Source organism: Anomalospiza imberbis, chromosome 6, assembly GCF_031753505.1.
Source record: "Anomalospiza imberbis isolate Cuckoo-Finch-1a 21T00152 chromosome 6, ASM3175350v1, whole genome shotgun sequence".
NCBI lineage: Eukaryota > Metazoa > Chordata > Aves > Passeriformes > Viduidae > Anomalospiza > Anomalospiza imberbis.
In genome coordinates, this window is record NC_089686.1 from 34228229 (window position 1) to 34241072 (window position 12844).

At 45.0% G+C, this 12844-nt stretch overlaps 1 protein-coding gene across 6 annotated transcripts in view; it reads left to right on the forward strand.

Annotated features, from left to right (window-relative positions):
• Window positions 1–12844, forward strand: part of SMOC1 (SPARC related modular calcium binding 1) — a 159477-nt gene that overhangs the window by 19306 nt on the left and 127327 nt on the right. For 2 of the 6 annotated variants that reach the window (XM_068193242.1, XM_068193246.1), the window contains exon 1: window positions 11490–11785. The exons of 1 other annotated variant lie outside the window; for it this stretch is intronic. In XM_068193242.1, the coding sequence (XP_068049343.1) occupies window positions 11681–11785 (105 nt within the window). In that variant the 5' untranslated portion in view covers window positions 11490–11680. Of the gene's footprint in view, window positions 1–11486; window positions 11786–12844 lie in introns of those variants that run through there. 3 more of the 6 variants (XM_068193251.1, XM_068193244.1, XM_068193245.1) reach the window with 3 other exon arrangements.

A 12844-nucleotide genomic window follows, 5' to 3' on the forward strand; every position in this document is an offset into this window, starting at 1 on the left:
AACCAGTTCCTACTGCACAGCCAAGGGAAGGGAGAACTGTTCTTCATTCAGGGGTGCTGGGTGATCTGAAGCACCTGCAGCCACACTGCTTGCTTCCAAGAGAAACAAGTGCTGTGGCCCTGCTCTCACCCTCCTGCCATCCACGTGCTCAACTCCAGCTCCCGCTGGCAGCCATAGACCTCTGCTGGGCACTGCTGGGCTCTTTATGCCCTGGAGGTTGGCACACCTGGGAAAAGATCCTTTATGAGATGGACTCTCACATGTCTTGGACATGAGTACTGCAAAATTTGTAATAAGGTAAAGAACTTGAGACCACAAATGAGTAGGTAACCCACGCCTGAGGGGAACAGGTCTACCTAAGTTTTCTGCCTTGAAAACTAAGTGAGATTATCCTAGCTGTGAGTACCCATTAGATTTGTATCCATCCATAGGCTTCAAATGGATTGCAGCAGCATCACTGCTTAAATCTTCACGTTGCAGGCTAAATTCCTACTGGATTAGTCTATTACAGAATATAAGAGAATTATGTCTATTAATGAGAGAATTATTAGTCTATTAGAGAATATGAGCTCTTGATGCACAAACAGTCTGTTTGACCTCTGTTTGCATGGCAAGATTTTGGCCTGTAATTATTTCCCAAATATGTTGGGCTACTGTATATTCTAGGTAATAATAACATAATTTATATTACCTACTTTAAAAAGCCAGAAGAATTGGATTTTTTTTTAGAGAAGGTAATGTTTAGGGAGACTGAGATGCTGAAAGATCTGAAAATATCTCAGAAATGCACTGAAAGCTCTTTTTAACCACACAAAGAGTCTAATTCTCTTTTGAGCACCTTTGTCTTCCTTTGCATATATAAAAAGTGAAGTATTTGGCTAGTTCCCAGCCAAGACTGCCTACCCGGGATTCCACTCGGCTTCTCCACTACAGTCATGCACACAGTTTTACCCGTTTTGCCAATGAAGGAGTTGGTGGGCTGTGCAGCCTTGGCTAGTGCCAATGCTCTGCCTCAGAAATTTTAGTGGTTAGGTGATGGTGGCCACACTCTGGGATGGCTGCAGAAAGTTTGGCTGAAAATGTTTTCTGAAAAATGTACCAGGATCAGTCCTCTGACAGCATATACATTTCTGCTCTACCAACTGAAGAATCAACCTTGTCTTTGATGCATGGTGCCTGGCAATGTATCTCCATCTTTGGGTCACATTCAAGAGACATTATTACTGCAGGCAATGAGAAGGGACATTTTACAGCAGGCCTGATGGCTTGCATAGGATTTTAGGGCCAGACCAAAGATCAGTGCCAGTATCTGGCTCAGCTGGTACTGCCAGACCTGAGACAGCCCCATGGGTGACCCTGGCAGTGATGTCCTATCTGGGTTTTTTGGACCCCAGAAGGGACTTCTAGGCTCATTCAGGTATCAAGAGGGTCAACCCACCATTAGTAAAAACAGATGTGTTGCACATATAAGTGGGAAATGGCTGTTTATCTGGGGGAGGGCAGCTCCACCACTGGGTAGCTGGCGCATGAACAAACCTTTTCTGTACCTTGAAGGTGAAGCAAGGTCTGTGATTCTAATATAATGCCTGACCAAAAACTTGTTTTAGGAAATGGAGAATACTCTGAAAACTTTGTCGTAGGCCTGAGGCAAAAGTAGCGCATGCTTTGGGGAGGACATGCACAGTCAAGAAGCAATGGAGGTTCTTCACGAGAGTGGGGCAGGTCCTGTGCTGCCAGTGAGTCCCTGCACCCTGATGGGTATTGTCACTAAATAGGTTTGTGGAAGAGAAATTTCTTTGGCTATGCTGGAATGACATGGGAGTGTATTCCTCCTGCAACCTGGGAGCTTCATGGACTGTGCAGATCAGGAAGAGACTCTGTAAGGAACACATTAGAGATCTACAAGATCTGAGGAGACCATAGCTATGCCCTGCCAAGAGGTCTGCTCTTTAAGTCAAGTGGCACATTCCGTGAGGACTCTTGTTTTCTAAGGAGCAGCCTTTGGCAGAGCTGCCATATGCATGGGGCTCTGGCATCTACCTGCTGTGCTGGTAAGCAGGTGTGTGTATTTGAGAGGCATTTCTACAAACACACAGGAGGGTCCTTGTACACAAATGTATATGTCTGTCTCTTATGTGGCTGTGTTCCTTTGAACTGATCCAGTATCATGCTGAAGTGAATGGGAGGTGGGTAAAGCTACAAGCCTACTCATGGGAGTACCAATTTGCATAAGCATGTCCTTGTTTTGAAGCAGACTACTGTTCTCGGCAGATTGCAGCCTTTTTCCCTTCTCCTTTTGTATTTTTCAGTATGAAAATACTGGATATACTTTATTTTTCTGAGGTGTTCCTTGCGATACAAGAAATACATCTTTGTCGGTGCTTTATATAGCCTTAACACCTGAGGAAACAAATGACAAGCACTGGAGACTGATGGTGCACAGCACATTCCTGGGAAGTCTTCTCGATCAGCCTCATAAGCTGTGTTCTCTCTTCCTGCTCTCCACTTTATCCCCAGTGTGTATTACACTTGCCCCAGCTTTGCAGAGATAATTTGCACTCTCCTAGTTCATTAGCTGCTACCCCCTCCTGTCCATGGGCAAAAAAAAGCCCTTACTGTTCAAAAGAACACATGCAGCAATCATTAATGCTGACCCTAATTGTGCCAATTCAAACCACTCAATAGCTCTAATTAAAACCTCTCTTGTGCAGGGCACTGAACAGTAACAAAACTGTCACCCTGAACAATCAAATCATGGAGCTAAGAAATTTTTTTCCCCCTGTTGTTCAAATGTTGTTGCTGCTGTTGGAAGGGTCATCTGAAGGGATTAAGTATAGGGCTTTTGTAGCCTGCAAAGTTGGTGGGAGTAGGTGGGGGAATATCTAAACCCAACCAATATCTTTTGGTCACAGTTTGAAATCAGAAGACGCCAACTTTTTTCCAGGTCTCCTTTCATCCACTTTACCCACCCCCATACAGCAAGCAACACCTGCAAAGTAGACAGGCTGTTGGTTATGAGACACATGGACACCACAAGTCAACTTAAACATCTGCAAAGGAGGGGGTGAGGGGGAAACCCAGGCGTTCCTATCCCTACAACCTTGTTTCTCAGGGTCCCTGACTACACTTTCCTGTGCGCCATAAATAACTCTGCAATTACATTAATTGGTTGCATATTTGTTGACACAGGAGTGGACAAGGGTAGGTTATGGTGGGAGGATTTTTTGCTTTCAGTGCAATTTTATACTACTTTCTTCAGATGTGCTTTAATCCCCACTCTCCCTCCCCCCATTATTTAGAGTTCTCATGTCTTTCAGAATAACGTTATAAGCATGTGGGTGGGAGGGAGGTGCAGGAAAAAAAGAGCATTAAAATTAATTTGATGGCACCCATGCACACACATCTGTTCTCCTGTGTTTCCCTAGCAAAGTCTATCAATCAAAAGGAAAAGGTTGATATGTATCACAGTGGGATATTTCAAAAAGCTGGATGCAAGCAATTGTGTGCTGTAAGGTTTTATTCTGCACTGAATTTCTGACAGGAATTAAAACATCAAAATGGTGTCCATGTATACCTATATTTTATTTTATATTTCCCATTTCTTAAAGAAGGTAGTGAAATTAATAGAGAAGAGAGTTAACTGCCAAAATTCCAGTCTTGGTATCTTTCTGTTTATTGTTGTTCATGTTCTGAAGCCCAAACCTGGGATCACAGGTAGGAGCCTGACAATGCTGCAAGCACTTCTGTATCTGTGCTTCTATTTTAGATCATTACAGGAACACATGCTAGCTTCCCTATGTGGTTCTCGGTTCAAACCACCATCTCAGAGTACTTGGTATGGGGTACTCCACTGAGTCTTCCCTTCCAGTGCCTCCTTGACTTGATTTCTTTTGCTTTAGTAGTAATCAGAGTTGCAGTGAGCAAGTTCATGGCATGTTGTGTTTCATCTTTCCTCCTTTCTTCTCTTCTTAGCTGCTGTCCCAGCTGAGAACAAGGGAGTAGGATGACACCATAGAGTGCTGGCAGTCTGCCTCTTCAAACACGCTGAGCACTTTGCTAGAAACCACCTTGGTTGTTTCTTGTTCTGACTGCTGGGCTGTGCCGTGTGCTGTTACAACCTTGCCTTGTCTCAGCAGTGAAGCCGTTTCATTTAGTGATGGATTAAACAGCCCATACTAAGAGTACAGCTTGACTCAGCCTTTAAGCATTCAGCGTCGGTTAGTGATGAAGCACAAAATCTTAGTGTATGAAGACACATTCTTTACGTATAGAAGCAACAGGACAAAACCTAAGAATATTTTTAAAACATTTTGAGGTGAACAGTCTCTTCTTGTGCAAAACTCTTTGCAAACTTGGCCATATGAGCAGATAGGTTCAGGATATGGTCTATTTTCACCAGTTTGCCTCAGACCCTGTGAGTACTAGCCTGGAGTCAGTAGGAGGACCACATTCTTTCCTAAAAAGGGGTGTGTGTTACTGTGATGTGTGATGGTGCTGACCCACCTCTGCCTTTGTGCTACCACTGAGTGGTAATGCAACACTCTAGTTTTCAATAGCAATGTGGTCTTACAATGGGATGAAGATGAATAGGTGATACTGCTATATGGCATTCAAATGAGTGCATTTCAGAGCAAGGTCCCTTCATCAGCAGCACTGGAGAGAAGGAACCAGAGCTCTTTGACAGTTTTGTGTCTGTTGGGGGCAATGGGATATAGCAAACTTCTCTTATACGCCTTTACACTTGCTCAAGAAGGGGAAATAAGGCAGAGAGGGTTTTTGACCAGCTCTAGGTGCTTTCAGCCAAGCTGAGAACAAACCCTGGAACCCTAGTATCTTGTCTAGCTTCTGGAAAGCAGCAGCTCTTTTTCTGAGCTGATTCTTGCCTGTGTTCATATAGGAAGCTCTGTGTGTCTCTGTTATGTGTTGAGCCAAGAACAGGAGATTTCTGCAAAATAGACTCCAGTGTAGATTCCATTGCTTTCTGTATGGATCTCCCATGGTCCTGTCTGCCCTTCCATCTCATTCCTTGCCCCCATTTTCTAGGCAGCAATGCTGGAATCTATCCTCTTGACTAAGCTGTTGCACTTTAATTTTCAACAGGCCCCTATTGCTCTTGCACCTTGTGTGTGGTCTTTGAACGTTATGTGGCTCGGCAGCTGGGAATAGTGAGTGGGTGGGCAATTTAAAACAGAAAAGACTCTGTATCAGCACAGGGCTGAGGTTTGAACTCTGCTCAGCTTTGGATACGTGTAGCTGGTTCTCAGGGCTGTGATTTAAGTGCCGTTTCGCTGGTGTCAGTGTGAAACTTAAATCAGTGCTAAGAAACTGGTAGGGAAGAAAAAACAAACTTTGCTTGTCCGATAACAAGTGTTACTCTTGGCCCTGATGAAAAATTGTGGGATCAAGGCATCTTAGAATGTACTCTGCTGTTCTGTCACCATTTTGCCTCCACAACTGAGAAGACAAAGAGTGTCTAATTTGATGTCAGGATTTCTTTGCTGGAGTATATTTCCAAGCTGTTTAATGCCATTTAGAGCAGAAATCTGATTCTGAGTTTCCCGAAGATATGGACTGCGAAAGGAAAGAGGCAGATGAGGGGGGTGCTAAGCCGCGAGACAAAATACTTCATTGCATTCATCTGAGCGTTTCTGTGAGGCAAGGTAAATGTGCTCAAGCAACAAAATGTAGTCCCAATATCATAACTTGTTGGACTCACAGGGCCTGGTCCTCAGTTGCTTCCTTCTCCTTTTTGTTCTATGTGCTGGTTGAGGATCACATGGAGGGGAGGTCAGGCAAGGGACCCTGCCTTCCATGAGCCCTATCCTGACTCCCACACACACTTCTCTTTTGCACTTTTGATGGTGAGCCCACTCGGCATGGGCAGAGAGTTCTCATGTATGGGGGATTCACCAGCTGCTCTCCTTCACATTTTCAGCCCAGAGTACCAAGTCCTCAAAATTTCAGCGCAGAGGTTGTTTTTTCCCCACCCACTTTCCATCTATCCCACCCAGGTAGACAGGATGAGCAGAAAGAATCCTTGCCTTGATAAGATTGATAAATGAGGTTGGAACAGATCTCTTTTCTGGAGTCCATATGGAGTCCAACCCAACTTCAAACTCATAGCTGACAAAATAAAAAAAAAATATTGGCAAGTCCCTAAGTACTTATAAAGATTCTAAAGGTTAAAGATATGGTCGATTTGCATTCTGTTTAGAGCCTGGAGTGATGTTATATTTGCTTTACAGAATTCAAAGGAGTGCACAATTATCAATAGAAATCTATTAGATAGATATTTGGAAGAGTAATTCAATTTTCCAGTGCCACATATATACCCATCATTCACCACCACTGCAGGGGGCCTCATATTGATTTTTTGCATTATAGCCTATAATTTGTAAAACATAAGTAAGAGTAAAAAGGCCAAACAATGAGAATATCCTTGTTTTCAAAGAGCTGGCAGATTACAGACTAACTTTCAGCTATGTTATTGTAGTGGTTCTACCCTTAAAAATAGTTATGTGCTGAAGTACCATGAAAAAACATACTGAAGATCAAATGAGCATTACTGCCTCTTTACTACAACTTGCACTTTACTGCATTCCTTTCTTTTTTGTTTCATTTTGTCCTGTTTTCATAATAATACTAGGGCATGGCCAACAGTCTCTTCCCATTATGGAATAATATAGGTACACGGAGGTATGACTGGGTTATTAGGATCAGATGGATGGGCACTAGTGAGAGATGAGGGTCTGGCAGTGGTGTGAACTAATCAGGACTACTAGCACCTCTTTGGGAAACCAAAGAACCAATTGCCAGAACCAATACAATTTAATATACTTTCTAGAGAAAAAGTCAGAACAGCATTTCTGTATGAGGTATAATGAATGAAGTGGCAGACTCTAAATGGATTTCATAGGAAAAGGTTTTAAATCCTGTAATATTTTTGACAAAGCTTTTTGTTCAAGTATAAGTGAATATTCTGCAAAGAGCTTCCAGGACGAAAAGCCCAATAAGACATTTATTTTTTACTAACAGGGTTTCTGTTTCATTCAAGCATATATATACATTCATATAATTAGCTTCCATAAAAAGCTGAGACTCTCTTTTTTTTGACATAATCCAGCAAATACACCCCAAAACATGCTGAACACCCCAAAGCAATGTATCTCTGCTTCTTAACAAGTGTGAATACTTTGCAGTTAGCAGCAACTGACTGTTATTCCATCATGGGAAGAGGTTATTTTCCATACACCAGTATTATTATGAAAACAAAAAAGAAAGGAGTGCAGTAAACTGCCAGATGTAGTAAAAAGCTGTTTGACGGTCGGATGACACTATATAATTGCTGTAGGCTGTGACTGAATCTTTTTGAACCCAATGATGTCTGATTTCCATGCTCATAATCAATGAGTCAAACTTACTCATCTCCACAATCCCCTTACTCTACCTATGTCTGGGAAATGGGGGAAATTGTATTCCACCTCATTTTAGGGTGACTGAACAGACTGTCTGTGGTTGCTATTCTTCATAGGGTCATGAATGTGCTCAGCTGTGGCTTTTCTGTCTTTACTCTGGGCTGCCCCTACTTGCCTCTAGATGGAGATTTGCAGGTGTCAGTGTAGTAGAAAAGGTTCTTCTGCTACTGCTGGTTCTCAGCAATTAAGACCTGGCAGCAATGGATAATTCTCTGATTAAATGGTCCACATGATTCAGTGGGCACAAAGTTACAAAAAAAAATAAAAACAAACAAAAAAACCCCAAACAAAACAAACAAAACAAAACAACTCAAACAAACAAAAACAACCAAAAACCCCAAAGAAACAAAAGCTCTAAATTCTGCATTGTTACAACCCACAACAAGAAATCTTACAGCAAATTTCCCATGTTCTTCTTTACCTCTTTTTAAGATTGTGACAACAAGTGACATCTAAACATCTTGCAGGAGTGATTGTAGCATCTACTGACTTAAAAAGAACCTCTAACAGTAAATTAGTCCCTAAAAGCAATTGCATCATATTTGGAGGCTGCAGATTATTCTCTATTGAAAGTTGAATAAGCATTTCTACTAAACATGTGCAATAGAGGAATTGTGCCCTGATGGAAGCTGTGGCAGATAAATCCCATGATGGTTCTGAGTGCCAATACTGTTTAAAAGAGGCCAGTGATCTTCTGAAACTTGTCTGGGGACAAGACAAGTAGAAGCAGAGGCAAATAATCAAACAGTTCTCCCTGAACAGTTGTTGAGACCACCAATATACACATCCCGTGCCATGAATTTGTGGTGACGCACGTGATATGCAACCACCATAGCAACAAGATATTGATCATCAACAGCTGGGCACAGGTTGGGGTAAGTCTTCAGAGGTGCAAGTTATAGGCTGTATCTCATGTACACAACAAGCCCCAACGGTACCAGTTTCAGCACTACCTTACCACCATTGCACAGCTGAATTCATTATGGCTTAGCATATGTCTTCCTCTGAAGGATCCATGTGTTGGGCCTGGTATACAAATGCCTGGACATGAAGAACAACTTCTCTTCCAGTTCTGTGTCTCTCTCTCTTTGTGGTTTTCAGTTACAGACTCTGGGCAAGTTTGCTAGTGAGACATCACTGATGGAAGTGGCACTGTGCCAGCAGTATTTGGTGCTCTGAGTGATGGCAGGGTTTTTCAGAAGAGTTCGAGTGAGAAGATTAGATGCCCAATTCCTCTTATGTTTGGTCAGTAGCCTTCTCTTGGCTCATCAACATCTCTGCGATGCCACTGATGCTCAGTACAGGCACTTCCTACTTGCCAGCAACCTGAGAGAAACAATAGACAATTTAATGGCCCAAAGCTTTCTGTTTCTGTAGTTTATTCTATTTACCTAGATTTTTCTTTGACACAACAGCAAAGTGCACCTATAACAACTAGAGTACCAGGCACAGTGTGCAAAAAAGTTAGGCACACACTTTCAACACTGAAAATGACATTGGAAAAGACCCATGTATTTTCTCTCTTAATGGTGTCTTTAAACAGAGCTTGGGTATCCCTCCAGCCTCCTGAATGGTGACTTGCTTAGATTTTTGGGACTGGAACAGCTCAGTAAAATTTAGTGGTAATACATAAGCTAGGCTATGAAGTCTCTTCTGCACTAAGGCAATTACTATGCACAGGAGAAATATTTCTCACCACAGAGAAATACCTGGCCACGGCCGGGAGTACGTGTGGCAAGGTTATGAACAGCTTTGACCATGAAGGGGTCAAAGATTTCTGTTATTGGGAATTTCTGACCCTCTCTGGAACTTCTACTTGGTGTTAAGATGCTGCTGGTGTCAGAGCCTCATAGCCATTGGTGGATAGGTTTACGGTGTAGCTGGTATTCTCTATTAAGGATTAAGAAAACAATTACATTTTCATGGTGGTAACAAACATCTAGCATAGAAATCCTGATATCCTTGTGTTTGTGTGTGAAAAATACACCAAAGAAAAGCATTCATGTTTAAAGCACAAGTGATAAAGAACATATGAAGGCAAAACACTAAATAGGTCAGATGCAAAAATCCCCCTATGAAATTGGAGAGGAGAATGTAGGCAAATGTAATATTGTTATCTGGACTGGAATTTAATCAAGACTTAAGTATGAGGTGATGTGGTACTTCAGTGGCGGGATCACTGCCTCAACAAAACCGTACTAGATTCTACCTGTCTTTTCACAGATTCAGGTGTGCACAGGTATAACGTGCCCAACCTCAATGAAGCTGATCCTGACATCCACAAGGACACTCATATTCAGATTTCCCAGCTCTTTCCATCCTCTTCCTTTCAAGGTCTCTCTGCTCATGTCATGTGGAATGGCATCTGTTCAGGTGTAGATCAGAGAGACTTTGATATGGAAAATCAGAGCATACCACAGGCCATACTGGAGAAGAGCTGGCAAAGCTTAGAACCAGGCTGGCAGAGTGGTGAGGGTTAGGACTAAGGTAGGCTTGTTTGGGGTGCTGTGTTTGGAGTCCCAGAGACATCTGTAAGCCAAGAATAAATACTGGCAGAGCTCCATGTGAGTAACAAATGGCTTATCCTGTCTAGGCTAATGACAAAATGTTACATATTGGCATTTTTTATTTTTTTTACTTTTTTTTTTTTTTTTAGGAAAAGAAAGATTAAAGCAACCACTATACCTAACCACTCTGCTTTGCTCTGATAAGATGCCAGAATTACATGACTTCTACTGTGTAACAAGGTTCTTTGTGTGGGCGTAGCAGCCCCTCCCCATACCTAGCGGATACACTCCAGGGAATTTTTGCAAGTGTGAGTATTGCCTCTTGTAAGGTCACTTAGTAAAGAAAGGTAATACATTGTGTGAAAAAATGTCGTATTTTGTGAGTTTCCATAAAAGTACCACAAAGCATCCTACCTAAAGATTATTATCACTAGTACATGCACAGCAATGACCTCCTATGCATATTACTCTGCAATATGTTGGGCCTCTGCCCTGCCCTCTATAAAACTCAAGCTGGTAATTTGAAAATTAAGGTCTTGATGTAAATGCAAGCCAGTCCAGTTCACAAGATCTCTCTACTGCTCAGTCCCTCTGTCAGGTAGAGGGCTTGGCATTACCCGCTGCCTCCAATGCTCAGGGCTTACAGCTTGCTGCCATTACAATGCCATGGTACTGCTCCCTCTTTAGACATGCCTGTAGATACTGGGCCTTGCTGGTAGATGTATCTCCATTTTCCCCTCTTCTCCAGCTTCTGCTCCACAGCTGCACTAACTTGCTCATTGTATGACGAAGCTTGCTTTCTACCCAAACTTCCCATTACTGAGTGCCTGGTACTTGGACGAACTGGGACCCACATGCAGTCTCTAAGGGCTTGTCATCTCAAGAGGTACCAAACTTGGACTTGGGATATTTCCCCAGGTGCAAGGCATGTATCACCAAAGACCCCGAACACACCACCTGCACAAGAGCTGAAGGATTTGCTGGGCAATACAAAGCAATGGGCTCTGGGGCTACTTGTGCAGCTGGGAACACAGAGGAAGATCTTCGGGGAGAAGCAGACTGTGGCTGTGGCTCAGCCATGCCTCGGCACGGAGGTGACATGGGGATCTGCGCTGCCTGAGACACGAGCTGGCTCCTATAGCAGCTTTGGCCCCAGAGCGCAGGACCAAATGAACACGGTGTGTGGACCATGCGGTGATTTCCTATGCCAAATTGACTCGCTCGCTAGCCCGGCCCGCCTGCACGGCTCAGCTGTCACTGCCCCCGCCCGGGGCTGGGGCCGGCTATGCCCTGCATGGCTTTGGGGCGGGGAGTGCCGGCCGCGCTGGCCGGCCGTATCCCGCGGCCCCGCCGGGGCTGCCCGGCGCCCGCACGCACGTCCGGGTGCCGCCGGGATCTCCAGGTGCCACCGAGGGCTCCAGGTGCCACGGGGACGGGGACGCCGCCCGCCCCGCGCCCTCCGCCGCCCGCCCGGTGGCGAGGGGCCGGGCGAGAGGCGGCGCGGCCCCGCCATTGGCGGCGGCCGCACGGCGATAGGCGCACGGCGCGGTCAGTGCCGGCCGGCCCCGCCCCGCCGCGGCTTTATAACGGGCATCCCCATGGCCGAGGCGGGGAACCTGCTGCCGCGGGACCGGCACCGCCGCACCGCCCGGGAGAGCCGCCTCTGGTGGCCGCAGAGCCGCGCCGCCCCGAGGGACGATGATGCCGCGGGCCTGGCGCAGTGCGGGGACTCGCCCGTTCCTGCTGGCGCTGCTGCTGGTGCATCTGCCGCCGGGTCGCAGCCACCGAGCCACGGGGCCCCGGGTAAGTGAGCTGCCGCCCCGGCGCGGCAGGTTGCAGCGCCCTGCCCCGGCCCGCCGCCCCCGCGCCCTGTCAGCGCCGCAGGTGGAGCCCGGGCCGCCGGGCAGCGCCCCCCGGGCGCAGACCCCCGCAAGGGCCTCCCCCGCTCGCTTATTAAAAGCCGGGTGTCGGCTGCATGCGAGAAGTTCATACACCGCTTATTGACTTGTTGGTATTTATTGCAGAAAAACACGGGAGGGGGGAGGTTGGCAGGCTGTGTTTTTATATTGCTCGACTTGCACTTAATGTAGCCCCTGTTTCCAGCACATAGCTTTAGGACTTTTCTTTTTTTATGCTCCCGAGCAGGGATTAAATGAATCCTTCCAATAAAGCTAGATCCCTTCAGCCCAGGTTTCTCCCTGTAGGAGTCTAGCTCTGTTTTTTTTTTTTTTTTTTTTAATCTGACAATGCCTGACTCTTACTGGGGCTGCTCATTTCACTTACCAAACTATTACATTGCTCTGGGGGAGAACCCAACATTTTTCTAAATATGGTTCTCCCAGTGAGTGAGTGTTACCACTGCAGCACCACTACGGAGTAGTGTGAGAGTTTTCAATTATGAGGCTGCAAAACAGTAGCTGTTCTTCAGCCAATGCTGCTGCATAGCTCTGGGAAAGTGGAATAAACTTACCATTCTGCAGGCATGTTGGATGCATGGGCCATGTGCATTTTTGACCCAGCCATCTAAAATGCTTGAAGTGTAGTGCCTAATTAACTTAGACCATAGTTAGGCAAGACTAGGAGTCTTTGAAATCCTTACTTGGCCAAAGTATAACAACAAGGGACTTTAGTGAAATGTTCTTTTTTTTTCTAATGGAAGTGTTGTTTGACCATGAAGGCTATTAAATGCTTCTCAGAGCCATGGAAGGCGTACTACTAGCTGCACTGATGTTGTGTTCAGCTGTGCTGTGTAGCCTCTTTTATGGCCAGATGTGTAACAGCAACTGTTAGTTCTGCTCTCACTAACTCTAAGTCAGAACTGGTGTGTGCCATAAATTACTGAGACCTGCTTTAAAAGATCAG